The sequence below is a fragment of the Cariama cristata genome, unplaced genomic scaffold (genome assembly GCF_000690535.1).
Source record: "Cariama cristata isolate BGI_N322 unplaced genomic scaffold, ASM69053v1 scaffold4980, whole genome shotgun sequence".
Taxonomy (NCBI): domain Eukaryota; kingdom Metazoa; phylum Chordata; class Aves; order Cariamiformes; family Cariamidae; genus Cariama; species Cariama cristata.
In genome coordinates, this window is record NW_009595111.1 from 9,685 (window position 1) to 36,180 (window position 26,496).

Below are 26,496 nucleotides of genomic sequence, written 5' to 3' on the forward strand. Positions count from 1 at the left end.
CCAGCAAGGATTGAATGTTAAGAAGCTTATTGTAGCCAAGATTTTCAACTCCTATAGGATGACATTAGTTGACATTATGACTGTGGCAGTCATGATATAGTCCCTGATACGCTTGTAATGCTGTATAGTCTTTTAATAGCTGTAGTATATTCCCCTGTCCTCTTCTCCTACCACCATTCCTGTCACCTTCTGTACAAAAGAGAGCCTCAGAGGGAGTTAGTGCTATGGTTGAGATTTTCATATACTTGATTCCTGCAGTGGAAACGTTTCTACACGTGGAGCTGTGGATTTAGTCCCACTATCAGCGTGCTTTCTCTGTTTGCTCTTATAGCAGTGGAGGTCTATGTTTTCTGTCAATACTTTGGTATCTTCAGTGGAAACTGATGGAAATATGTAGGAAATAACAAATACAAGTAAACCAATAAGCTGCATTCATGGTTTCTGTAGACCAAGTCTACAGGTGGGATTCTGCTTGTCATCCCTCATCTCCTCTGCTGTTTTTTCCTTAATCAGCAGGGTTCCTCTTAAAGTCGACAGGGTTCTACTGTTGCTTCCCAGAATGATCTCTGAAATTGTGACTTCATCTTACATAGCGTTCAAAAATCCATACATTTCTATGCAAACATAGAGGTGCCATCCAGTTGAGCTTACGGCCTTGCAAACTTTGCTGGCAAAGATCAGACTTGAATTGTGTCGAAGCAGTGAAAGTGGATTTTAATCCACTTTGAAATTAAAAAAGAGAAAGGGAAGATGTTTTCAAATTGAATTGTCTTTACTATGATGGAAAATTTGGGGGAAGAAAATGGAAGACCTCAATTACAAGTGTGGAAGCACATAGGTAAATATTTTGTGATATTTCAAATACTGATCTAACTAAATGTTACCAACTTAATTATGAATTTTAAATTTCTAATGTATTCTGCAGGTCTGCTAATAATGATGAGACAAACCAAAGTGACAGTAAGAAAGAAGAGAATTTCAGAGCATGAAGGCTCTGGCAGGATCTGTGTGAACTTGTACGTTTGTTGCAGAAAGGTAATGAATCTGCTGTGGAAGAGACATCAGCATATGCAAAAAAACCAAAACCCGTATTTTTGAAGAACGCAGAGCAAATGGGTTTTCTATACTCTGAGAAGACAAGGCCTCCTGTAAACAAAGTAGCCATTTCCCTAGTAATGGAATCTGGGCATATAAAATGCACGTATGGCAGCTAGTAGCCTACAAAAAGTCTGGATGTTTAAGAAATGGTTTTATGACAACATCAAGGAACTTATTTGAAAACAAGGCTTTGTTTTTGTATCTGTTCCTTGATGAAGGAAATGTTGATTGTATAAGCTCAATGAGAATTGCTCACATACATGAATCCCTTCCCATTTGCAGAAACAGAGAGCAAAAATACACTCTGTCCTGCTGAGCAGACACCAACTGAAGTACCTAGCGGGCTGTAGTAGCACTTGAGCAGACCTAATCTGAAATATGGTATTGACAAGCTATACCCATTCATGGGAATGCTAGTGGCAAATTGGCCACATAAGAAACCTGTTACGGAAAACTTTCAACTGTTGAATTGGTGAAACATCAACTGACAGACTTCTGTGTTGCATATGTTTTTGAATAGCTCTTCCTGATTTTCTCAGTGTCCACCCTGATTTGAAAAATGGCACTTCAGAGTAGTGTCATTTATTTCTGTAACAGATTCATATTCATTTCATCCCTCCTCTCCCCAAATAAGAGCATCCACGTCGAGTAATCAGAGTAGCAGTTCCTTAAATTCACGTGTTTCTTTAGTCGAAATGGGTTTACTTTTTTGGTGTCAGGTGAAGTTTGATGTACTTAAATTTTCCACGTATCTTTGATGTATTTTAAGTCACATAGTCTAGCTGTGAAAGAACTGGGAATCTTGTACTAAAAGTTGAAATGCTTCATATTTTCCTCTGTATTAATACTTTACTTGTACAGTATGCTTCCCAATGGGTTGACCATATTTTACGTTATGTGAGTTAAAACTTAATGTGAAGATGAGGGCTTTCTAGCTCCTTTCTCTTGTAAAATGTGCCTCCAAGAGAATGCTGGAGGCTTTTTGTAACTAATTATCTGATACCTGAGGTCTGATACTTGACATGTTTATGTAAGATTATATGATTTAATGTAACTTTTTGAAGGCATAGTTAAACTTTGAGTGGAGAAAAAGTTTTTACCGTTACTTCAGCAATATATTAAGTTCTGCTCCACTCTTAATGCACATAACACTCCTGCTGTAATGTAAATCTAAATAAAGTTATATAAATGTATGCATGTTTTTACTGCACTGTGCTCAAGATTGTCTGAGTCTTCAGAAGTCACTTTGTTTTCATATAATTTCAGTGCATTGAAGCTGTGTATGTATGTCCAGGAAGAGGGCACCTGGAGTTTCCTTTAAGTTTCAAGTGTGAAGTGCCTTTTAGACTGCTGGCATTTTCCAGAAACGTATAGTGTTCCCTGCAGTTTTCCCTGTTTGCTGTTCCAGGTGATTTCCTGATGCTTTCTAAAAATTAAAGTTTCTGGATATGAAGGCACTTTTTTGCCAGCATACTGCTCCTTTGGGCTGAGTTGGTTATTATTTGGAGGAATTGCAAAAAGTCAGAAAGAGCTCTTGGGCAGCTCAGTGCTCTTGAGCCAGCTTCCAGGATTGTTTTATGGCAAAGAGCCAGAAGGCCGGCCTGCCTGCATTTGTCAGAGGAGAAACCCTGTTCATTTTTATTCTTGATCATAAAATAGCCTGTTTCAGGATTGCCTTTAGGTACCCCATTCTCAGAAACATGTTGAAGAAAATGGTGAGGCATTAGAACAGAAGCTGGAGTAACTGGTGTCAGTGCATGAATGTTGCTTATTTATGTAGCATTAAAAAAAAAGCTAGGTGACACTACGGATCGGGCTTCCTTTGCCAGCTATGCAAGTGTTTTGGTGCCTTGCTGTGGGCTTCAGGGTGTCTGAAGAAATTACATACTAGATTTTGAACACATTTCTCCAAAGCAGCACTAGTTCGAGCTTGTTGTTCCAAGTACTGCTGTGTGCAGCTTCCACTTGTAACGCGGGGCCACTTATGCACTGAACTTCTTGGATTAATGGTTGAGGGGCAGTAAATATCATTAGCAGGTACAATCAAGTGATCGTGAGTTAAGTTTAAGTTAAATTCAGTTGTGATTTCCCTGCCTCCAATGTGCTGTTGTGTCTTTTGTGTCTTAGAAGCTGATTTGTGATCTCTCCACCCAGATGAATGGGCGAACCTGTAGTTCACAAATTTCAGTGGTTAGTTTTAGAATAACCTTCTAGGAAGACAGAAGTCTAGGTTGTGGTGTAAGCCCTGAAGTACAAGATTTTTATATCCATTGTGACACCTACTAGTATTGTTATATCTGCATATTCTCATCATAAGTATAAATGTATTTTCTGTTATTGTCTTTCTAGATAGACACTTCCCTGACAGCATAAGAGAACCACTACCATAGTCTTAATTTTGCACTGCATGAGGAGAATTTCTTTTGTATCTGTTTGGAATTTCCTGCTTTTATAAATATCTAATCCTTGTGTTATGCAACAGGTAGAACAAAATACCTTGTCTTCCACTTCTTGATATCTCTTCAGAGCTTTTGGCCTAGGATGTAGAGTACTCTTTTTATTAGAAGCTTCCCTTAGCAGTCTATTTTCCAAGTTTGTTATCCTCAAATGGCCAGGATGCTGTGCCTATAGTGTTGTGAATCATTACAATCATCATAAACCAATATTTTCTCATAAGATTATTAAAAAACACAGCTATAACAGTACTGATAGTCAGAAATATCCACCTTCTCCTCATAATGATACAGTATTCTTGACAGGATGCTTTATCTAAAAACAAACAAAAACAAACAAAAAAAACCACAAAACCACCACACTTTTATTTAGCATCTACCTGATTTATCATTAGGGGGCACTGCACAGCTATAGAAAAATCAGTGGAGTTTGCAAAGAAATCTGGATGTGTTTCCCTGCCATTTCACTTCCCATAACCTGCTCTTCCAGACCGTCTGGGGGCAGTGTAAGATGAAAGTCATTGCTGTAGTTTAAGCTCAGTTTTGACCAAGACTGTTTTTGATAGCAGTTTATGGTAATTATACAATGCTAGAATATAAACTTTCAAATTCCTTTTCTGTGTGCGGACAAGTATCTTCATAGCGGTTCACGGCACTGTCTGATTTGCCATTTGTGTAGGTCTTACAGTTAAAGAAGATGCATACTTCTGCATACTACTTTCGAAATGTTAAACCTGGAGTATAATTAGACTCACTGGACTTTGATTTAACAAGTAGATACAGTTGGAAATATGGGTTACTTCCAGTGGATCCTGATGGGGAAATGTTAGTCTTACACAATTGCTTTCTCTCCAGCACTGTATACAAACATGCGTTTTGCTTTTGGACATGGACTTTTCTGTGATGAATACCAAAATTTTTGCAACTGGAGAGAAATTGCTGTAAAAAGTATTTTATAAACTCAACACAGGAGCAGAATGCTTTGCAGTAGTGAATGTTAATCTGTACCATGTAAGTGTTAATCTGAAGAGTAATTTTTTTTTCCAGATTTTGAGTTTTTAAGGTGCTACGTTGAAAAAATTCCTGATTATTTCATAGGGGTTTATTTTTCTGTTGGTTTGGTTTAGCACTCCCCTTATACACATTAGCCTGCACTTACATGGGTTTCTTTTGATATTTTTCCAAATTTTGAAAACTTTCTTCTTTTGGGATATGGGCCATTTTTGTTTTGCCTTATGCTAGGCACCAATGCATCTTGTGTTAGTTTGAGTGGAGCATTTAGGTTGTATAGACAGTACTAAAAATAAGGAAATAATTTAATAAGCTTTGTTATGTGTTGAGCCTAATTTTCATTGAAACTTGTCCTGTGTTTTATGTGCCTTTTGCTCCTTACCGTGTCTCCTGTGGTACCCTTACAAGCAAATAGCAGAATATTGGAGGATCTAATAAGGCTTATTTTCAAGGAGACTAGGCTAAAGTGATGTTGTCCATTGTTGAAGGGTTGCTACCCAGAGATGATAGGAAATCCAGCCAAACTCTTTTGATGGAAGTTGGCAACAGGCAGTGCGCAAGGCAAAGAGCCTCCTCTGAACTCTTATGCAGGAAAGACACAGAATCTTAGAGGTGGTTACATGTTTTTCTTAGCTTTCTTTCAGGTCTTCTGCCAGTGGTGCTGTATCTGCCTTATTTGTCTTATACCTAGATGATCTGCACAACTGAAGCAAAGGGAAGATGATACCTTACCTCTGTGTTAAATCTAGAGAGTAGAGGAATATGATGAGGGTAGTCTGTTCCTTCTTGGAGAATACATCATCCCTGTTTCGGTGGTGGTCATATGAGTAGGCACTCATGCCTAAAGCTGCTTAGGTCAAGAGTATGACAGATTACACTACATGAAACAAGCTGCCTAGAATAAACCTTGTGGTCTTCCTTATGGCTGAAAACACAAGTAAAGTAGTCCTTGGCATTGACCACTATTATGCTGAATGATTAACTCTGATCAGGGAAAAAATTAATGCTATTCTATGACCCATTCAAATGTCAAACCTGAATATGTTGTATTCAGGTGGGTTTTGGAAGACAATACTTATGTTTCACACAGGAAGCACACCGCGCAATTGTTTCTGAGGGTGTCTTATCCTGGTCCATGCCAGCCTGTTGCTTCACTTTTACCACCTCTGTGAAAACAAATCTTTCAATTGTGTAGAGCCAGTCCTTGATGTGTAATAGTCTGAAACGCTTGTCTCTTAATAATCCTGTAAGTAATTGTTATCTCAGTTTTATGTGTAAGCCACAGCTGTAGCCAACAATTTTTTCTCTAGCTATGTGAAACATTTTAATAGGATAAAAACATGGCAGGTGTTGTTTTATAAAACTTCCCTGTTGCAGTGATAGTTAGGCACAAAATATTAGTATTAACCCTTCTTGTCCAGTTTTAGTTTATAACTTTATTATACCTTTTTTTGTCCTTTAAGAAAAGTTGAGTTAGTATATGAAAGCATTAGTGTAGCTGCGTACTCAGATAGGGACTTACGTACCCTGGTTTTACCAGCTGGCCATGGTTAGATGCCCCCGTGTTTTCTGATGGAACAACCAGTCAACCCCTCCATGGAGGAAGAACATTTACTTCTCCCCACCATCCCTCTGGTTATTGTTTTTCCCTGTTGGTTTTTTTCATGAAAATAAGCTGAACACAAGCCAGCAGAACACCCTTAAAGCAATGAAGGCCTGTATCGCTATATTAGCAAGTATGTAGCCATCAGGTTGAGGGACGTGGCAGTGCCCACCTGTTCAGTACTGGCAAGGCTGCATCGGGAGAGCCACATCCACTTTGGGCTTCCTATTGACATTGATGTGCTGAAACAAGCTCACTGGAAGAGCTTGTCAAGATGACATGAGGAATGGAGCATGTGATGAAGGAGAAGCTGGGGGAACAGGCTTATTTATTCTGGAGAAAAGGAGGCTAATGAGGAAGGGAAACAGTCCTGCTGTCTTTGTGTGATAGGGTGGGGAAGACACAGAAGTGCTTCTCACAGCTGCATAGTGCTTCCACATATTCCACTGTGAAAGTCAATAAGGGAAATCCTGATAAGCTATTAGGGGAAAAAAAAAATTTACCATTTCAGACATTGGAACAGATTGTCCAGAAAGGTTGTGGCCTCCATCCTGAGGGCAATTTTAAACTCGGTATGGCCCTAAGCAGCCTGATCTATGTTGGCTCTGCAGCTGAGCTGGAGGTTGGATAAGATAATCTGCAAGGTCCCTTCCAACTGGACTTACTGATTAGACTGTTAGGGAGGTGAGAGCCCTTGTAATCTTCCATTTATAAATGCACTGAGGGAGTTTTGCTTAGCTTTTGATCCAGCTCACCTGTTCCAGGAGTGTTTATATGTGTTACAAATGTACAGACATCCTCCAGATTTGATCTTGCACTGTAGAATGGTATGTATCGGGATCTCCTTCCTCATTTGTTCCTCTTTAAGATTTAACACCTCTAATATATCCTTTTTTCAGAGATTTAAAGTAAATCAAGCTAGTTTTGAGGTAAATAACGTGCCTGAATGCGTCTGTATCTGGGGCACCAGTGACTGCTGCTGTCATTTTACTGAGATTAAGCTCTTAGCAGACAGTTGTGTCTTACCTGTGTCAGTAATGCACCTGGTTATTTCATTAACTTTAACAAACAGGAGTATGCAAAATCAGCAGATGGTTGGATTTCTTCTTCCTAGGTCAAACTTCTGGATTTGGGTGTACCAAAATGCTTGTAACATTTTTTGTATTTGACTTCCAATGTTCACAGCAATTGGAAGAAAGAAGTGAGGATGAAGATGATAAAGAGTGCTTAAAGCAAGCAATAACTGCCCTACTAAATCTTCAAAGCAGTATGGAACGGATATGCTCCAAAAGTCTTGCAAAACGAAGGCTTAGGTAAACAAGTTTCCATTTTTCCTGCTTTCTGCTCGTAATGCTTTGCTATAAATCCAGGGCTCCCAGTTTCCTCTTTTAGTAAACAATGAACAAAATAGTTTGTGGCAAGCCTGCTTTTTCAGAGGAAGTGACATCAAAGCCAAGATAATTTGTTATTGTTTTAAAACTGTTCTAATTTCTATGTGTCCTTGCATATTGGTAGTTGAGACGTTCTGAGAATTCACTGGTAAGTAGAAAGTTACGGCGTTTGTGGGTTAATTATGCTCAGATAATAAAAATCCGCCTACAAATATTGTAAAAGTACATTTCTGTGTGATTAGAAGGGAATGCTCTTGAATTTAAAACTACTTAATCTGAAGAGTTTTTTGTGCAATGGCTAGTTAAAATTACCACTGGATAGTAGAAATAGATGTGTAGATAACTATACTTAGTTGCACTGTTGTAGCAAATTCTTGGATTATACTATCTACTGTTTGATTTAATGCTAATATTTGTGTAGTTATTTAAACACATTAAAATACTGCTTTTGCTCTTAAAGTTGTTTCAATATTTTCTTTGCCAAACAAGTTCTGTACTGCAAAGTGTAATCTTCAGGCTGGACATGGATGCATTGAACAGCTTATTTTCTCTGAGTGTGCTTCTTTCAAATTAATGCAGTCTAAAATTGTTTTGTCAGCTATGAAAATGAGTGGTGTGTTAGACTAAGCAGCACTAACAGCTTGCCTACTTCTGATTGCCTGTGTTTAGGTAAAACATTTATTGCCTAGAAGATAAGTAGAAGATTTTTTAGATGATGTACTTAAGAGAAACATTAGTCAAGGCTTGCAGTGGTGCTGATACTGAATGCTGAAACTGTATTCTCAGTGGAATTCTCACCACTCAGCAAGATGATCTTGTGGTTTTGCTGTTAGTGGTGGTTGTGGGGTTTAGATACGTGTATACTAATAGGCTGTCTTTCTCCTGTCCTTCACTGAAGTGAATCTGCATGCCGATTCTATACTCAGCAGATGAAGGGGAAACAGCTAGCAATTAAGAAAATGAATGAAATCCAGAAAAATATTGATGGTTGGGAGGGTAAGGACATTGGACAATGCTGTAATGAGTTCATCATGGAAGGAACGCTCACACGTGTGGGAGCAAAGCACGAGAGACACATATTTCTATTTGATGGCTTGATGATTTGCTGTAAGTCAAATCACGGCCAGCCAAGACTTCCTGGTGCTAGCAATGCAGAATATCGTCTAAAAGAAAAGTTCTTCATGCGAAAGGTACAAATCAACGATAAAGACGACACTAATGAGTACAGACATGCTTTTGAAATCATCTTAAAAGATGAGAACAGTGTTATTTTTGCTGCTAAATCAGCTGAAGATAAAAACAACTGGATGGCAGCATTGATATCTTTGCAATATAGAAGCACGCTGGAAAGGATGTTGGATGTAACAATGTTGCAGGAAGAAAAAGAGGAGCAGATGAGATTTCCAAATCCCGAGCTTTACAGGTTTGCAGAACCTGACTCTGAAGAGAATATTGTGTTTGAAGAAAACATGCAGCCCAAATCTGGAATCCCCATCATCAAGGCGGGAACTGTTGTCAAGCTCATTGAGAGGCTGACTTACCACATGTATGCAGGTGAGGCACTTCATTTATATAGCCAAAACTCAAGGTGGTGACTAGTTTATGCTTTTCTTTCTATGTTAAATACATGCAGCAAAATATATAAAGTGTGTAGAAAGCGAATATGCTTTGTAGTGCACATATTCTAACATGCTTTTTGTGTTAAGGTTTTGAGATCTAAATATGCACTGCTGTAGCAGTTAAAAATGTGAATCCTGTTTGGCTGAATGTAGTAGGATATGCAAGTGCATAAGATCATTCTCATGTAAGGGATGGGGGGGCAGGGGCCTGCAGGAATTGAGCTCTAGACAATCCTTTTTCCTGTATGCCTCAGGCTACAAGAATTGCCTTCCCTCGAGACTTCCAAAGCTGGGTGGCACACGAAGCGCCAGCATTGCAGGCGAGAATTACGGGCGCAGTGTTTCCAGTTGAGGGTTGTACTCTACCAACTATTACCTGTGTCCATGCTGACGTGTAATGAAAAGACCAAGTATCAGCTTGCTAGAAGCAGTCACTTGCATAGTTTGGCTTGGGAACTTTGCCTTAGTCAGAACTTCACTGGGGATTTGATTTAAGGACTTTTGACTTCGGGTTTCTGTTTCTCTTGAAGATACATCCAAGGCATTTATGTTATCATCCAGTCCAACCTCAATTTTTCTTGATAATTTCCCAGGATCTTCAGCTTGGGTTTTGGCTTTGGATTTTTTTTTTGTTATTTTTTTGATTCTACCTGTGTGTCAGTTATTCTAAAACTTCATGCATCTTGATATTAGTGCTTCTCATATTCAACTGTAAATTCTTTTTTTTTTTTTTTCTTCTTTTTTTCTTTTTATTCTTTACACTACGATTATCCTAAATTGTTGTTCTGCAGCTCAGTCCTGGATACACTGCATAGACCAGGAATATTTGTTTGGAAGAACTGGGGACTAAGCAGAATATAATTAGTGTAGTTTAGTACTTTTGTTTATTTTTAAAATGCTTGTAAATACAACTGTTTACTCCATTACTTTTATTGCCCTTCTCCACATTTCCTTCGGTTGAACTTTCCTAACATTTATTAGAAACCCAAATGCAATATCGTGCTGCTAGTTTTTGCTAGAGCAGTTTTGTGCCTGTCTTCGTTTTCTTGTAACTTTATAAACTTCTAGCTCCTGGCTTTGAGTTTTACAGGCATGATTTATGACATAATTTTATGGTTTTGGAAGTTAAAATAAAACAATTCAGCCTTAGAGAAAGACAGACACCTTTTTTTTTTTTTTTTTTAAAGCTGGCAGTGTATTTGGCAGAGAATTAGCAAAAATAGTACTTCATTAGTGCCCTTGTGGACATTCGCTTTGCTTTGGCTAACTAGTGCACCATTGAGAATTGCCCTTTCCATACGCACTGGGACTTTGGTGCTGTAGCCTTGACATTGCTCCGAAGGCTCGGCAGTGCTCTCCACGCGTTGTCTCTGTCCAGGAAGCCACAAACTACATTCTGCAGGTCCATAAAACTGAAAGGCCTGTTTTTAAGGTACATGTGGCTTGTTGAAGTATGTCTCTTGTGTTAGTTTGTTGCATGTGTATGTCTTTTTGGCCTTTCTAGCACATAGAACATCAAGGAAGAATTCAGATCAATTGATGAGATCTGCCGTTGTCCACAGTCATTTAAATCCCTGCTTGTAACAGCCTCTGTTTAATAAAGCTTTAAGTAGGTTGCTTGAAGCCTAACCTTGTAGGTATGTGTGACATTGACCAAACTATTGTATGACAAAACTGAGAACAAATTTGACCAAAAGAATAAATGGTTGTCTTGCAATGTATTTAGCCTGTCTTTGTAGCCTTAAAGATCTTACTGCAATGTACATGGACTTAATGCTGAATTGCTAGGTTGCACATAATTTCTCAACACCCTTATCTTTCATTCTATACCTTCTGTTTTATAATTGATTTTCTATGAGGAAAAATGTCATCGTTCTAACCATTCTGTGCTGTCTTTTCCAGGGGAATAAAGAAATAGAGACATAGTGACTCAACCAAAAATGCTCTGTTGTGCAGGAGACAAGGTCTATTTACGATGTAAATCATTCAGTGTTTTGTTGCATTTTATGAGATGCAGTGAGTAAGGCAGTAACTTTCCATAGTAACCCTTTAGCTTTTCTTTTGTACACATATCAGCAGACTTCAAGGCTTCTGTTTTGCTTGGAGATGTGGGAAGATGAGTACTCTGGTGATATCTAGCCAAACAGCTATAGACCATAGAAATGCTTTTCTTGCTCCATGTAGGATTGTGTATGCATGATTGTAATCTTAAAAGAATTTACTGACTTTATATTCACATGCCAGAATAGCAAGCCCTTACTTTTCTGAGGTGACTTTTTTCAAATGTGGTGTGACTGGTTATGGCAACCCTTGATCTGACAGTCTAAAGACGGTATTTACCGTAGCTGTGACCTTTCTCTAGGTTTTGATCTTTGTATGTCAAATACTATAAGGAATAATTACAGATAAAATTGTAGAGGTGGTACCAATTTGTTGCAAGTAGCTGAAGAGCAGTTTAGGTAGTTGCGTATTGAGGAGTGTACAGGTTGTGTTCAGACTTTATTGTTGTCCGTGAAGCTCAACACAGTCCATGTCATTTGTAGATATGGGTGTTAGGACCTTTTATTTTTCTTCCCTCGCCTCCCTGACAATGCACAGACCAGCTTATCAGCTGAAATATTGATCTGTTTTGCTGTGGAACAGGGACAGCCTGGTAGCCTAGCTCTAACGAAGCAGTGCTACTGGGGGTAGGAGGCATCCAGCCACTGCGGGAGCTAGGACAGGGAGACAGCCCTAACAGCCACCTGACCATGAGGTGCGGCAGACTGTCCAAGCCATCCTGTAGTGGAGCAGCAAAATAGGGAGAAATCTCCTCTGCAAAAGCAGCTTTCCATATTTTTACATGAGAGAAACTGCTCTTCGATTAGAAGTCCAGGTTCTGACACTATTTGCATATTCTGATGAGTTTTACCTGTTTTAATGTGTTTCTGTGTTCATTATCTCCTCCTTTGCCTGATTCTTGTTTAAGAGCAGCTGGGTTAGGTGGTACCAAGATTTGAAAGTCATGGCAATTTTTTTTATCTATAGGGCAGTGCTCTTCTATTTTTAACGCTTTGATATGTTAAGAGTGCTTGTGCGTCATCATAGTGTCCGTTTCCTTTCTTAAGGAATTCAAGGGTGATTATTTATAAATCCTTGTAGAACAAGTTATTGTTCTTTTTTAGCTTTCAAATTGGTTGTATTGAAGAGAGAATTATCACATGAGCAGACATCCTGACTAACTGGTGTTGTCTGTATTTTTGTAATGCTTGCTGGTATATTGTACACTATTTTGAGTTACAGATTTTGCTAGTAAGATAACAAGGTTGGATTTGATTTTCTGATCTGCTTCATTTGAAATTCAATATGCATTGTGGATTTAAACACTAACTCTACCTGTAAATAGCAATAGCTATGACTCGGAGCTTGCAGTGACCTGAAAATGTTAATTGCTATGGAGGCTTTCTTTATCATGTAGACAAAATCTATTTAGAGTGGATGCTGTGTACAGAATGCAATCTGTGAAAACATGAGCTACTGTGCTTACTTCTATGCTTGTTTTTAGGACAACAAAAATTGTGTATTTTGATGACGAGGATGATGGGGACAGGGATGACTTTCTTTGTGCAAAAGGATTTAGAGTTTTGCCTTTGAAAAGGATTTTAGACTGTACACTTTCAAGGAGAGGTGGGAGAGGCATTATGATAAGAAAAATGGAGTTAACAAAGAACGTACAGATGGTAAAGCAGAAAAGCCAATTGTTTAAGAAACAGGAATTAGCATACAGCAGCAATGCAAGGAAATGCTACATACATGGTTAATCTGTATGACACCTTACAGTAAACTGTTGCCCAAATGAAGAGCTTAGTAGGATCTAAGAAAGGTAGAATGTTCATTCAAATGGACAAGATGCTGGTAAATAATTAAAGAGGATTTTAAAAAAGGTCTTAAAAACCCATATGCCAGGAAATAAGTCTAATGGCTTAATATAGTGTTAGGTCAAATAACGCAGGCGTGTTTTTCTTCATTACAGCCTATAGGAACTCCTCTTTCAAGTCCTGTGTGCTCCTCTTCAGCCACTGCGTGTTAGAAAAATTACCAAGTGGGGTTTACTTTTAAAATCTGTATATGGATTTAATATGCAAAGCCATTGCAACCCACTCGTTAATTTTGCTCAGTGATAACAATGTTAACCTTGTTTCTAGTCAGCTCTGTGCAGTGCCAGTGTGCTGTCACTGCATTTCCTCATACTTGAAAACAAATGGTTTTCCTTTTGTAATTAAGGCAGACACTTTGGTTTTCTGTTTTGAATACTTGCTTGTTTTTAAAACACATTTGGATGTTTTAAATGAACTGATATGTAATTAGTCAATTTAAATGAAATCTGTTGATTTTCTTGAAGTGAAATAAATATAACCTCAAAGTATAGCTGTCAGCTGAAAAAATATCTAGCCTGCTCTGACTACAACTGATTATCAGTTGTACCAGTTTAGCGAAAACATTCTCCCGTTGAAGAGGCTATTTCTATCCAATGCAAAGTTCCTTTCCGTGTCTTTTGAGTTATCTTGTCTTGATCATTGTGAAAAACAAAGTTCTTTACTGGATGGCTCATAAATAAAATAATCTATTTATTATTTTCAAAGTTACTGAAAAAGAATCTAGTCTTTTAATAATTGAAGGGAAAGAAAAAGTAATTGGTTTGAATTTTCAACAGAATAAAAATTGGTTTTAAATTCTGCTTTGTATTGCTATTTTAAGAGGTTCTGAATTGTTACCAAATTTTGGTTTACATCATCTTCTCTGTAAACTGATAAGCCAGCATCCTTAATTTTAAAGGATACTTAAAGTTATTTTAAAGTATAACAAAAACCTAGGTAGTTGCTGACATGAGCATAAAATTATTCTTTGTCTTAGATCCCAACTTTGTTCGGACTTTTCTCACAACATATAGATCCTTCTGTAAACCTCAAGAGTTGCTGAGTCTGCTAATTGAAAGGTATGCCACTGTTAAAAATATTGTTCATACAAAGTGCAAATTTTTTATTTTTTTTTTTAATTTTTACTTGGAGTACAGTGTGTAAGATTTTTGTTTTCCAGTTGGTTTTGATTCACTCCACTTCTTAAAAAGTTGTCAAATTCAAGGTTTGCAAGTAAAATGTGCAAGTTATATCCAGAAGCTTTAGGATTGTTCAGGTAGCCCCTGTAACTTCCAGCATCCCACAGTTTTGTCTTTGAAATCTGTATTGTTATTGAATTTAGCAAATCTTCCTCTGTGCTTACCAAGATGTAAGATTCTGACGTGGAAACATTCTGAATTTTGAGTTATCCTTAATTGACATTTTATTCATGCATGCTGTGAGTAAGATTAGTGTAATAGGAGTCTAGTGCTTATACCCATCTTCTGTGCTAGATTTGAAATTCCAGAACCTGAGCCAACAGAAGCTGATCGTATTGCTATGGAGAACGGAGACCAGCCTATTAGTGCAGAGTTAAAAAGATTTAGGAAAGAGTACATTCAACCAGTGCAGCTACGGTGAGTATTGCATCAATGTGAGCCAAACTGACTACTTTAAGTCTTTTCAAGTACCGTCTTTTGGATGCAGTGACTCTTTGTGATACCAGCAACCTTTCCTGTAGATGCTTTGACAGAGACCGTGCATAGGCAGTCAGCGATTTTGAACTTGCTACTGCTGGGAATTTGAATTCATGGCCTGAAAAGCCTTGGGAAAGGCTTGCACTGAGTTTTAGACTATTAGCGTGCAAATTAGTTTCTTACACTTGCCTTTTCTTTTAAATCTGTGTTTCTGCAAGGCTATACAACATAAGTGTGCCACAAAGGTGTAGGCAGAGAACATTTTAGATAATGTTCTTTTTATGAACAATAGCATTACTCTGACTTGTTTAAACTTGAAGTAGAAAAATGCTTATAGCTGGTTGCTGGTGAAATGCAGACAGTAGAATAATTGCATTTAGTCTGCTGATTCTGATATTCCTGTGAACCCTCGCCTACTAAAAGCCTTGAAATGCTAGATGTGAAGATAGACTGCATTGTAGAGTGCTTGCTTAACATTTACTTTTGCAGAGTGTTAAATGTATGTCGACACTGGGTAGAACACCACTTCTATGACTTTGAAAGAGATGCTGATCTTCTGCAACGTTTGGAGGAATTCATTGGGACAGTAAGAGGTACTTATGGTTTCTTAAGTGATGGGATTTATCATAAAGCATCCCTTTTCAAAGGTATGGAATGGGATCACTTTTCATTTCACTGAGCATATAAAGAAAAACAGGACTGACTGCTTATTAAATACTTCACAAAGGATATAAAATAAACCTTAATTAAAAAAACCCCACTATTATTCAAAGTCTGGCCCCTGTTCAGAAGAATGAATGCTATTTACATCCTGATAAATAAGTATTTGTTTTGTTATAGAGGAACTGAAATAATGCAAAATAACAAGAACTGAGTGATGATCAGGACAGAATAATTGCTTTGATTGTCCTCTTAAGCTACACACAGGGGTAGTTTTTGTAAAAGTTTGATGGTGGAAACCACTATTTCCTTGAAGCAAAGATTTTTCAGCAATTTCACAGTGCATATTAGACCTGTAGGATACCTTCCAGTTGTCATTCTACAGCTCTTTCCTGTTCCCTTGTAAGAAAAACTGAGACAGCTAAAGGAGCAGTTTGTAGGAAAACACTGTGTTAGAGAAGTATTTAATGGTTATTTAGCAATTAAAAAGAGGGGGGAAAATGAGCCAGCTAGTTTAAAGTGGATTACTGGTAAATTTTCAATGGACTTGCTATCTCATGCATGAAATTCTTACGGTGTAGTGCTAAACAAGCATTTGGTCTTTGGGTTTTATTCTGAGCTTTGATGCTAAATGCAGTAGAGAAGCTTTTCCCTGTTTGTTATTATGCGCTTCTGTGTTATCTGAGGTAAGCATGTACTTTTGCCCAAAGTATAAAGTTCAGGGTTTTTACAGAAGTGCATTTTGGGCAAAATTAGGTTAGTTCCCGTAAACTCATTGTAAAGCCAGAAAAGAAAGGAAAACACTAGATTTGGAGCAGGAGCCTAATTTGGGTATTCTGAATTCTGCTTGGGCAAACTTGGCATGCCTAGCATTGGCTGTTGAGGAATTCTTCATTATATGTTTGAGTGCTTTGAGACTTGTGTGAGAACACCACTTATGCACTTCTAAAGGATATTTGGTTGCTTGAATTTAGTAGATTTTGGGTTTAAATCCAAAGATTTCTAAATTATACTGTCATCTTTGGAAAAACAGTATTAAGAGTAACTAAATAGTAATTTTCTCTCTGTGTGCCAGGCAAAGCGATGAAGAAATGGGTTGAATCAATCACAAAGATAATCAACCGGAAAAAGCAAGCACAAGCCATTGGGCCAAGTCACAACATTACTTTTGAGAGCCCACCTCCAGCGATTGAATGGCACATAAGCAAACCGGGACACACAGAGTCTTTTGACTTGCTCACTTTGCATCCAATAGAAATTGCTCGGCAGCTCACTTTACTTGAGTCAGATTTTTACAGGTAACTTTCCTCCATTGAAAAACACATGACACAAACCAAAATATTCTCCAGCATGAAATTGTTTCTGCGGGTCCCTGCTGTGAAGCCCCACGGTAGGTCAAGGGACTTTACCAGTGCTGTATATTAATTGCTATTTTTTCAGAAAAAAATTCTAAAAACCAGTATGTGTCTTGTCCTCCCCAAGTTAACATGCAGTACATGTGACTGATGCATACTGTTAATTGCATCATGCTGCAGGTTTCTCTTGATATTTTCCAAGTAGCTCAACCTTTGAGAAGTATGAACATTAATTAAATCAGTTTTCTTCATATCCTAGTTTGTGAAGCAAATTATGGACCATGTCAGATTTCACCAGCTGTCTGAGAGAGGTTGTTCAGGTGTTGGAAGCTTGCATTTTATTATGGTGAATGAGATGTAGACTTCAGTCTTCATTTAGATGAACAGAGGTGGTTAATAGTCACATAAATTAAGAAATATTTACACACTAAAAAAGTGTGGAAATAGCAGTCACTTAGTCATGTGGGGAGCCTAACATTATAGAAGAGAAGTGATACCTTAAGAATTTAATTCCAAATATTAATTCCAAATTCACTGGAAATAAAGAGGTTTGGGGAAAATAGTATCTTCTTTCCTGCTTTTGATTACATTTTTTGATACATGCATCTACTTTTCTAGAGCTGTGCAGCCATCTGAACTAGTTGGAAGTGTGTGGACAAAAGAAGATAAAGAAATTAATTCTCCCAACCTTCTCAAAATGATAAGGCATACAACTAACCTCACTTTGTGGTTTGAAAAGTAAGTGACTTTCCTGAATCTGCACCTGCTCTATTTCTGGACATTTACAGTCCCTTCAGAAGTATACTGTGAAAAATTCTGTTCTGGAAGAATTCCAGTTTTAAGTCATGTTTAGATGCTACAACTGGTCCCTGTGAGAATTTTACCGTAATGGGCTTAGCTTTTTATTCTTAGAATATTTTCAAATGTTTATTCTCTAAACATTTTCACAGAATCACAGAATCAATTAGGTTGGAAGAGTCCTCTGGGATCATCGAGTCCAACCTTTGCTCTAACACTACCATGTCAACTAGACTATGGCACTGAGTGCCACATCCAGTTTTTTCTTAAACACCTCCAGGGATGGTGACTCCACCACCTCCCTGGGCAGCCCATTCCAATCTCTAACAACCCTTTCTGTGAAGAAATGCCTCCTAATGTCTAACCTGAACCTCCCCTGGCGCAGTTTGAGACTATGCCCTCTTATCCTGAACAGTTCAAAACTGTGTCAAGTAATTTGATAAACTTTTCTATTTGTGTTACAAGTTGATATTTGATTTTGGAGAACTTATCAATGCTTTAACACAAAATCAAATATTCTTGTGCATTTAGGTGCATTGTAGAAACAGAAAACCTAGAAGAAAGAGTAATTGTAGTGAGCCGGATAATTGAGATCCTGCAAGTTTTTCAAGAGCTAAACAACTTTAATGGTGTCCTTGAGATTGTCAGTGCTATGAACTCTGCAGCAGTGTACAGATTGGATCACACATTTGAGGTACAGTGAAATTTTCCTTTTTTGGTATGGAAGTGTAATGCAGTGCACCTTAGCTGCACTAAAAGCCTGGCTTTTCAGTGAGCTTGTCCTTCAAAGAAGGAGCGAGGAAGGGAAATCCCCCAACGAATTAGTCAATCAGGGTGTAATAGAGAGGGTTTTTTTCTTGGTTTCAGAAGCAAGAAATCAATCCTTACTTAAGAAAGGCAGAAAAAGGTAGCAAGATCCTGAGATGTTGGGCCACTGTCCTCATGGTCACTGACTTGAATATCAGTGGGAGACCATTACTCTCAGTATTGTTGCTGGGCTACACCTTACCCTATCTTTCCAAACAGCCTGTTTCATCTCTTTTTTTTTTTTTTTAGCAAATTCCAAGTCGCCAGAAGAAGATTTTAGAAGAAGCTTATGAGCTGAGTGAGGATCATTATAAGAAATACTTGGCAAAACTCAGGTCCATTAATCCTCCTTGTGTGCCTTTTTTTGGTAAGTACGTTTCGTGTGAATGGGCTGTATTGTCCATAAAAATTTGGAAAGTATTGAGCTATGGCACTGAACAGAGTACGAACAACAGTGAGAAGTGAGTTTTAGCAGGACACTTGGGTTTGAATTTCAGGTGCCCAGACATTAATTGCATATATGTGAAAGAAAAAGAAAAGTGACTATTCATAAGTGTATCTGTGGTATCTTATTTACCTATTTACTTATTTTTACTTTGAATGTGTTTTGAACTGTGTTGTGACCATAAATGCCTTAAATAGAAGGCAGTCACATTAAAAATATTATTGCGGTTGACTAGTAGAGAAAGAAGGACCTCCTTCCCCATCAAGAATTCCAAGAAATAAAGCTAGAGTTTTAATTTTTATAATGTCTTATAACTAGAGTCTTATTTCTATTTTAAAAGTCTTATTTCTATAAAAACAAAGTTTGGGAAGAAAGCTGCTTCTTTATCGTCAGGCTTAACAGTTCTTCTTTCAGGTAGATTGCTTGGAATTTCTGACGTTTAGCAAATTGTGAAGTTAAGCACATGGCATTCCTGTTCTTTAGCAAGCTACTTCGATGTTTGCTGCAGATCACTTCCAGCTCTGGACATTACACTTGTCCAGCATAGGCTTCAGGCCAAAACTGAAAGAAAATAGTGTTGATGGCTTTTTTGGCCTTTTACAGATTGAGGAAAAATATACTCCAGAGCTCTCCAAAGAAAGATAAGATCAACTAAGAAACCTACTGTCCTGCCTCAGAGATGAGTAGAGGTTAGCAGGATCACAGGCGAATAGCTTCAGTGCTTTCTCTCAAGTTATACTTAGAAGAGTCATAATGACAGTTCCAGATACATTATCTGTGGACTTGAGAGCGCTGTTTTCTTTCTAGTCTTGAAATGATTTGATGCAGTTATGAAGCCAGGAGTAGAGAGTGGAACAGAAGAGTAAGACTTGAAAATGATTTTTTGGAGCCTAGCTGGGTCCTCTAATGGAATAGAGCTGGATTGAGACAGAACTGTTGAGAGAAAGCACTTGAGTTCAGTGTACTCTTGTCTTGAAAAAAGCTAGTAATGTTCAGTTGTGTGAGTTTCCTAAACAATAGAAAGATGCAGAAACTTTGAGATTTTCATCCAAAAAAGGAAGGTTTCTGGAAAAGGCATATTAAAATAATTAAATTGTTGCCCTTATTTGAAAATTAGATGCAATTCTCTTATTAACTCTAACAGGGAATTTTTCTAAATAATTAGAGTGCACAAATTAAATTCTTCAAGAATTCTTAGTATTCCAGTCATGTGACTTCCTCCTTGCTTTGTATCATATGTTGAGAACCTCTTCTGTGTGCTCTTTAGGGATTTACTTAACTAACATTTTGAAAACAGAAGAAGGCAACCCTGAATTTCTAAAGCGACATGGGAAAGAACTTATAAACTTCAGCAAGAGAAGAAAGGTAGCTGAAATAACAGGAGAGATACAGCAGTACCAGAACCAGCCATATTGTTTAAGAGTGGAATTTGACATCAGGGTAAGTGGCATTATTTCCTTGAGTCCATGCACTGAGCTACTTTTGTGGTGACTCTGTCAGCTGATAGACCATAAAGATAGACTGAATTCACATAGATTCCATCAGACTGAATCAGAGATGAGCAGAAGGTCTGTCATAAAAATCTCTCTCAGGTCTCACTGTAAGAAAGGGCAGAAAGCTCAATGCTTGTAGTTTGGTGGGTTTTGGTTTGTTTTCTGTGTTTGGTTTTTTTTTTCCCCCCCCAGCTATTGAGATGTTGGTAGGTAGATCTTCTTACTGATCAGTTTTAAACAGGAACAGAAACTACCAGATTCTCACTGTACTTCACTCAGCTGCGTTTATTTGTCCAGTGAGCCCAATTGTATTTTTCCTCCTCTGTTACACTGCCTTTCCAGGTTTACCTGATAGCACTGTGTTTACATCATGTGTTGGCAGTGATGATGCTCACATTTTTCTTTCTCCTGACCTTTGTTCTCCTTGGTCTGTGATGTTCTCTAAGCAGTCTTCTCTCTGTTTGCTTTCCTTTCTTCCTTTTCTTTTTTTTTTTTTTGATATCTTTTGAGCTATATACTTTCAAAGGGTCATAGGACAGGTTATCTTGAGAGATTCTGCAAGATTTTCTTTTGTTATTTGTTTTCCTCAGGGTTTAACAAAATGCATTGTGAGAGGAGTCTTCCTGATCTGATTTTTGCACTGCGGAAAGTATTTAGGGTAATTGCACAGTTGGTTGTCAGGCCAAGCATAGCAGTAGCAATGCCCAGCAAAGGGCTGGCAACAAACATTTTAATAACTTAAATATCTATCATTACTTCTGACTCCAGCATTTTCTCTCTTCTCTGGAACAACTGGGGTCATTTGTGCAGTATAAACAAACAGTACTAAGCTGCTAAGAAGTAGCTTAGCTGACAAGTTTTCTACCTTCTTGTATTTCAGAGATTTTTTGAAAACTTGAATCCAATGGGAAGCAGCATGGAAACAGAATTTACAGATTATCTGTTCAACAAGTCACTAGAGATAGAGCCGCGAAATGTCAAGCCTCCACCAAGATTTGTTAGTATTCAATTTATTTTTTAAATTTTTTTTGAGAAGTGCTTACACTTGTCTTTCACAGATTGGAGAAGGGATTTTAGGTCTCTAACTTCATAAATACAAAGCTACATTTAGATCATCTTGTGACCTTTTGATTTTGATAGATACTATCTTTTTTGTCATTTCAGCCCAAAAAATACAACTATCCCCTCAAGTCCCCAGGTGTTCGTCCCTCTAATCCAAGGCCAGGTACCATGAGACATCCTACACCCCTGCAACAGGAGCCAAGGAAAATTAGTTACAGCCGCATCCCAGAGAGTGAGACTGAAACTACAGCATCTGCACCAAACTCTCCCCGAACACCTTTGACCCCTCCCCCTGCTTCTGCTACTTCAAGTACTACAGATGCCTGCAGTGTGTTTGACTCGGATCCTTCAAGTCCTTTTCATGCAAGTAGGTGCTAATAGATAGTCTACCAAGAATCTGTGTATTAGATTTCATGGTGTTAAATGGGTGAAATCATGTTTAGTCTTCTAAAGTGACTTTAGAAATAGTTGCTTTTATCTCCTTGCAGCAGCAAAAAAACTTTCAGTGTGTTTTATTCCTTTTTTTCTTTTAATAAGTCTTTATTCTAAAGGGAGAAACTGAACAGAATTAGGTGTGTTACATAGAGAGTATTACATGTCTTTGGAGAAACTGTCAAAACAGAAGGCAGAGATATATCTGTAGTGCCCATATATGTCCCAAACAAACATTTGTGGGATTTGCTGACATACATATCTAATGTGGTGAATTCATTCAGTGAGTATCTGTTTGATGGTGAACCATGAGAATAAAAATTAGTTTTTTGTGGGTGTCTTATTCTGCTGTCTGCTATTCCAAATTGGTGTCAGCGCATGTGGCTGGTTTTCCTGCCTAACTTAAAATCAGTATTTCCCTGCTTTAAATCCATCGGGACCCATCCACCCCTATTTGTCTTCTGTCTTCACCAACATACAAGGAAGATCATATTTTATGGTGTGCCTTCAGTAGTTAATAGCGAACATAGCCTCCTTTCCTGTATGAAGGCTTTCAAAGGAAGTACAAGGTAGTCCTGCGTTCATCTGGTTGCCACAAGGAGGTGAAATGACTTGCTAAAAGCAGAAGTTGCTTAGCAGAGCAGTGACATTGCTGAGTGTCCAAGCTAGGTCTCTGGAATACCTCTTCAGAAGAAGATATTTCTTCATTGTTGGGCTGGGCCATTGACTGCAGGTTCAGGATACTGTTTTAGTGCTGTTGTGATACAAAAACAACTTTGTGGTGGAGTTTTGGTCTTGAGGATTACTTACGAATGTGCGGGGCCTGATGGCCACAGAGATGATTGCAGCTCAGAAAAACAGTTTGTCTGGAAGCTGCAAGTTAAATCTAGGGTTATTTCATTGTCTTTCTTTAACACCTTCTTGATTCATGCTGCTTTTTATGAGCAATTATTATTTATGACACCCTTATTGGCAGCAATAAAGAAAATAGTATGAGTCGAACAAAAGTTCATCATTATCAGGATTATTTTTTTTTTATGTCTGCTAGGATCTGCTTCTGTGTCATCCATAAACTTTACCAAAAATTCAGATGAAGCTCATGTCCCCCCTCCAGTTCCTCCACGAAGGAGACCAGAGTCTGCCCCAGCTGAATCCTCCCCATCAAAAGTAAGTAAGGAGAAAAAAGGGCATTTTTTCTGGGAGCAGAGGGCAGGGTGTGATAGAGAAGTATCTCTTAAAGATAGTACGTGTATTTTTGAAGAACGGTATGTGAAAGAGTAACCAGCCATATATTTCAAGCCTTCACAGCTCTACCTCATTATGTCCTGATCCCAAGTGAATGAAAATTAACAGATAGGACCTAAATTTATGGTTAGAAATATCTCTTGTCTACTAATCCGCTATGCTCAGGCCCTTGCATTGCCTGTGAGAACTTGAGGCTTCAGGCAGATCCTTCCATCTGTGATGATTATCCCAGAGTATCATTTTGGGTGTATGAATGGGGGTAAAGAATTGAAGAATAGTGATGATGGAAAGTGATGTAAACACCTCAGTCCTCTAAAAAGGTTCATTAGAGTATTTGACCCTTAGACTGTGGTGCTCAGTGCTTTCTTTCCATTCTTGATTACCTGTCCTGTCTGCCTGCCTCCTTGAGCCATTGCTACATTTTCCTTTTGCGTTTGTCTGACATTTGGGTTCTGATCCAACCTTTGTTGCAGACAGTGTCAAATGTCTCTTGATTCCAGCAGGAACTGGTTTGTGACTTCAGAGAACTGGGTGGATTTGAAAACCCCACTCAAAATTACTTCAGAGCATGTATGTCTTTGAAGAGGGCTTGTATATGGCTCTTCAGCAAGTAGTTATTTTCAGACTACAGGTGACTATGCTGTCAGCCGGCAGTTTAACACATCACACATGGTATAAAGGCTGAGAACTGTGTCTGTTCAGCCTGGAGAAGAGAAGACTGAGAGGAGATCTGATCAATATTTATAAATACCTTAAGGGTGGATATCAAGAAGGTGGAACCAGACTCTTTTCAGTGGTGCTCAGCGACAGGTTAAGGGGCAACAGGCACACACTGAAACTCAGGAAATTTCATCTTAATGTGAGGAAGAACTTCTATGCTTTGAGGGTAGCAGAGCGCTGGAACAGGCTGTCCAGAGAGCTGGTGGAGTCTCCTTCTCTGGAGCTAATCAGAACCCGCCTGAATGTGTTCCTGTGTAACTTGCTGTAGGTGAACCTGCTTTGGCAGAGGCATTGGACTAGCTGATCTCCAGAGGTCCCTTCCGACCCTGATGATTCTGTGATTCTGTAGGGTGTTGGAGACCAATTACCCTGTCAGTGTGGTCTGCAGCTTGGGAACTGTTTACTTCAGTAATTCTGACTACTTAATTCTACCTTCTGAGCATAGTTTATTTTTTTTCCTTGTTCAGCATCATCTGCCTCTCCCTTTTCCTCATTTTCTTGTAGAAATATCTGGTGTTATTACCTACCCCAAGTGCCTGTTACTGGGGAGGTGGTGGAAGATATTCAGATCTACCCGGCAAGCAGACCTGGAACTAGCATGGAAATTGTTGCTTTGGCCATTCTTTGCCTTGCCTTTGTCCCTCTGTGTGCATCCTCATTCCTTCCATCCTTGGCTGTTAACTCGTGTATTGGTATACCCCTGCTCTCCCCCCGTACATCCAGTCTCTGTCTTTTCTGTTCGCATCACTCTGAGAAACATGTTTTTCAGGCACCGCCACTCCCTTATGCTTTCTTACTACCTATCTTCATTCTGTACCTGCTTGCTGTGCCTCCTCTTTAACTGGATAAGAGCAATCTGCAGGGCAGGAGCTCTGCTTCCATTTCACAGCAGGGTCTCCTGTTCTTTACTACCACTCTAAAGTTTTATTGAACAAAATGTTTGTGTACCTCAGATTACTTCTGCGCACCTGGACAGCCCACCAGCAATCCCTCCTAGGCAACCAACCTCTAAAGTGTATTCACCAAGGTACTCAGTGCCTGACCGGACCTGCATCTCTGACCCTCCTGAAAGCCCTCCTGTGTTACCACCACGAGAACCTGTGCGAACTCCAGATGTTTTCTCTAGCTCACCACTACACCTTCAGCCTCCACCGTTGGGGAGAAAAAGTGAACTTGGTAACACCTTTTTCCCAAACAGTCCATCTCCATTTACTCCCCCTCCCCCTCAGACACCTTCTCCACATGTAGCACGGAGGCATCTTCCATCACCACCTTTGATACCACAAGATGTGGACCTCCATTCTGTTGCTGGACCACCTGTTCCTCCACGACAAAGCACTTCTCAACATATCCCAAAGCTTCCTCCAAAAACTTACAAAAGGGAGCACACACACCCATCGATGCATCGAGACGGACCACCATTGCTGGAGAATGCCCACTCCTCCTGAACTGACTCTTGTGCTGGGAGTCGCATTTTCCTGGTGCTACGTCTGTTGCTGGCAATGGATGCACTGAACCTGGCGGTGCCAAGGAGTTGGGATGTGTATGCCAAACACTAAAAGCTTTCCAGTAGATTGGAAATGCAGTGTACAGAAAAGGAATTACGAAATCGGACATTCTAGTGGAAAAACCGGTTAACTTGCTATTCTTGTTTTGGTATGCAGGACATTGTTGTAAAGTAATTGGACAACTGATTGTACCAGAAAAGAGACTTGAGAGACTTCTTTGGCCAATGAGCAGAGACTGTGTTTGTGTAATGATCAATAATGTCCAGTACAGGAAGGAAAACAGTCTGGTATGCATCAGTTCCATGCAGTGGCACAGTTTTTGGAATGAAAACATTATGCACTTTTTTTAAATCTCAAACAGGGAACTTTATATCCTTCTTAATTTTCCTTTGCTTTACTCCCTGCTTTAAAATACCTTCCTAAAATTATGAGAAGGACTGTGAGGAAGATCTGTGGTACCTAACTGAGCTAGAATTAAGGCGAAGCACTGTATTGCAGTCCTGTTTACAAGTTGTTAAAATGAGTAGTAGGGGGTACCTAGGCTTCACCAAAGAGGTACTTTATTATTATTTTCTTAAATATTATGGTGCCAGTTCAAAAATAAATTTTTGCCAGGAAGCATAATGTCTAATTATTGCTTTCTTTAGATAGAGCAGTTGAAAGTCTTACATCATTAAGATGACAGCGAATTTTTTTTTTAAAAAGCAGCACTATCATCCGAAGTAAATATACTACTACATTTAGAAGACTGTTAGTCTCTGCTAGGTTATGTCACATTCTTTTTAAGGTTTACTGATAATCCATTTCATGGCTAGTAGCTATTCTTTTTCATGCCATGAAAACAGTCACTTGTGAAAAGGAGCATTCACTGGTCAACTTCCATAGATATTGTCATGTTTTACTAACCATAGATTAATCAGCATACATAGAATTGCCTTGCAGTTGCATAAATCATGTGTATATAGTGAACATTGCATAAATATACTTGCAGATTGTTTTTAATTTAATTGAAATAAAGATACAGATATGTTTGGCTGATATATATTAAATTATTACACGGACAAATGTACAACGCAGTTTTTCAGTTAAGCACTGAAAGGGATAAAAGCACATGTTGTGGTACATATTTTTACTAGTTCAGTGTATGTATTTTAGTAATAGAGAGAAGTCTGTTTTGGCATGCATTACAAAGTAATAATTGAGTAATACTTGAGAAGCTGAGTT

The 26,496-nt window shown here is 38.6% G+C and overlaps 1 protein-coding gene across 1 annotated transcript in view; it reads left to right on the plus strand.

Annotated features, from left to right (window-relative positions):
• The window catches only part of SOS1 (son of sevenless homolog 1 (Drosophila)), a gene marked incomplete at its 5' end in the record, with an annotated part of 35,120 nt that extends 9,494 nt beyond the window's left edge, over nucleotides 1-25,626 (plus strand). Inside the window, 14 exons of the mRNA XM_009700573.1 lie at nucleotides 7,351-7,478; nucleotides 8,455-9,110; nucleotides 14,069-14,150; nucleotides 14,565-14,687; nucleotides 15,237-15,340; nucleotides 16,483-16,705; nucleotides 17,381-17,500; nucleotides 18,092-18,254; nucleotides 18,617-18,734; nucleotides 20,080-20,252; nucleotides 21,186-21,302; nucleotides 21,470-21,734; nucleotides 22,848-22,966; nucleotides 24,718-25,626. Of these exons, the coding sequence (XP_009698875.1) occupies nucleotides 7,351-7,478; nucleotides 8,455-9,110; nucleotides 14,069-14,150; nucleotides 14,565-14,687; nucleotides 15,237-15,340; nucleotides 16,483-16,705; nucleotides 17,381-17,500; nucleotides 18,092-18,254; nucleotides 18,617-18,734; nucleotides 20,080-20,252; nucleotides 21,186-21,302; nucleotides 21,470-21,734; nucleotides 22,848-22,966; nucleotides 24,718-25,212 (2,886 nt within the window). The remainder of the gene's footprint in view (nucleotides 1-7,350; nucleotides 7,479-8,454; nucleotides 9,111-14,068; nucleotides 14,151-14,564; nucleotides 14,688-15,236; nucleotides 15,341-16,482; nucleotides 16,706-17,380; nucleotides 17,501-18,091; nucleotides 18,255-18,616; nucleotides 18,735-20,079; nucleotides 20,253-21,185; nucleotides 21,303-21,469; nucleotides 21,735-22,847; nucleotides 22,967-24,717) is intronic.
• Between the last annotated feature and the right edge of the window lie 870 nt (nucleotides 25,627-26,496).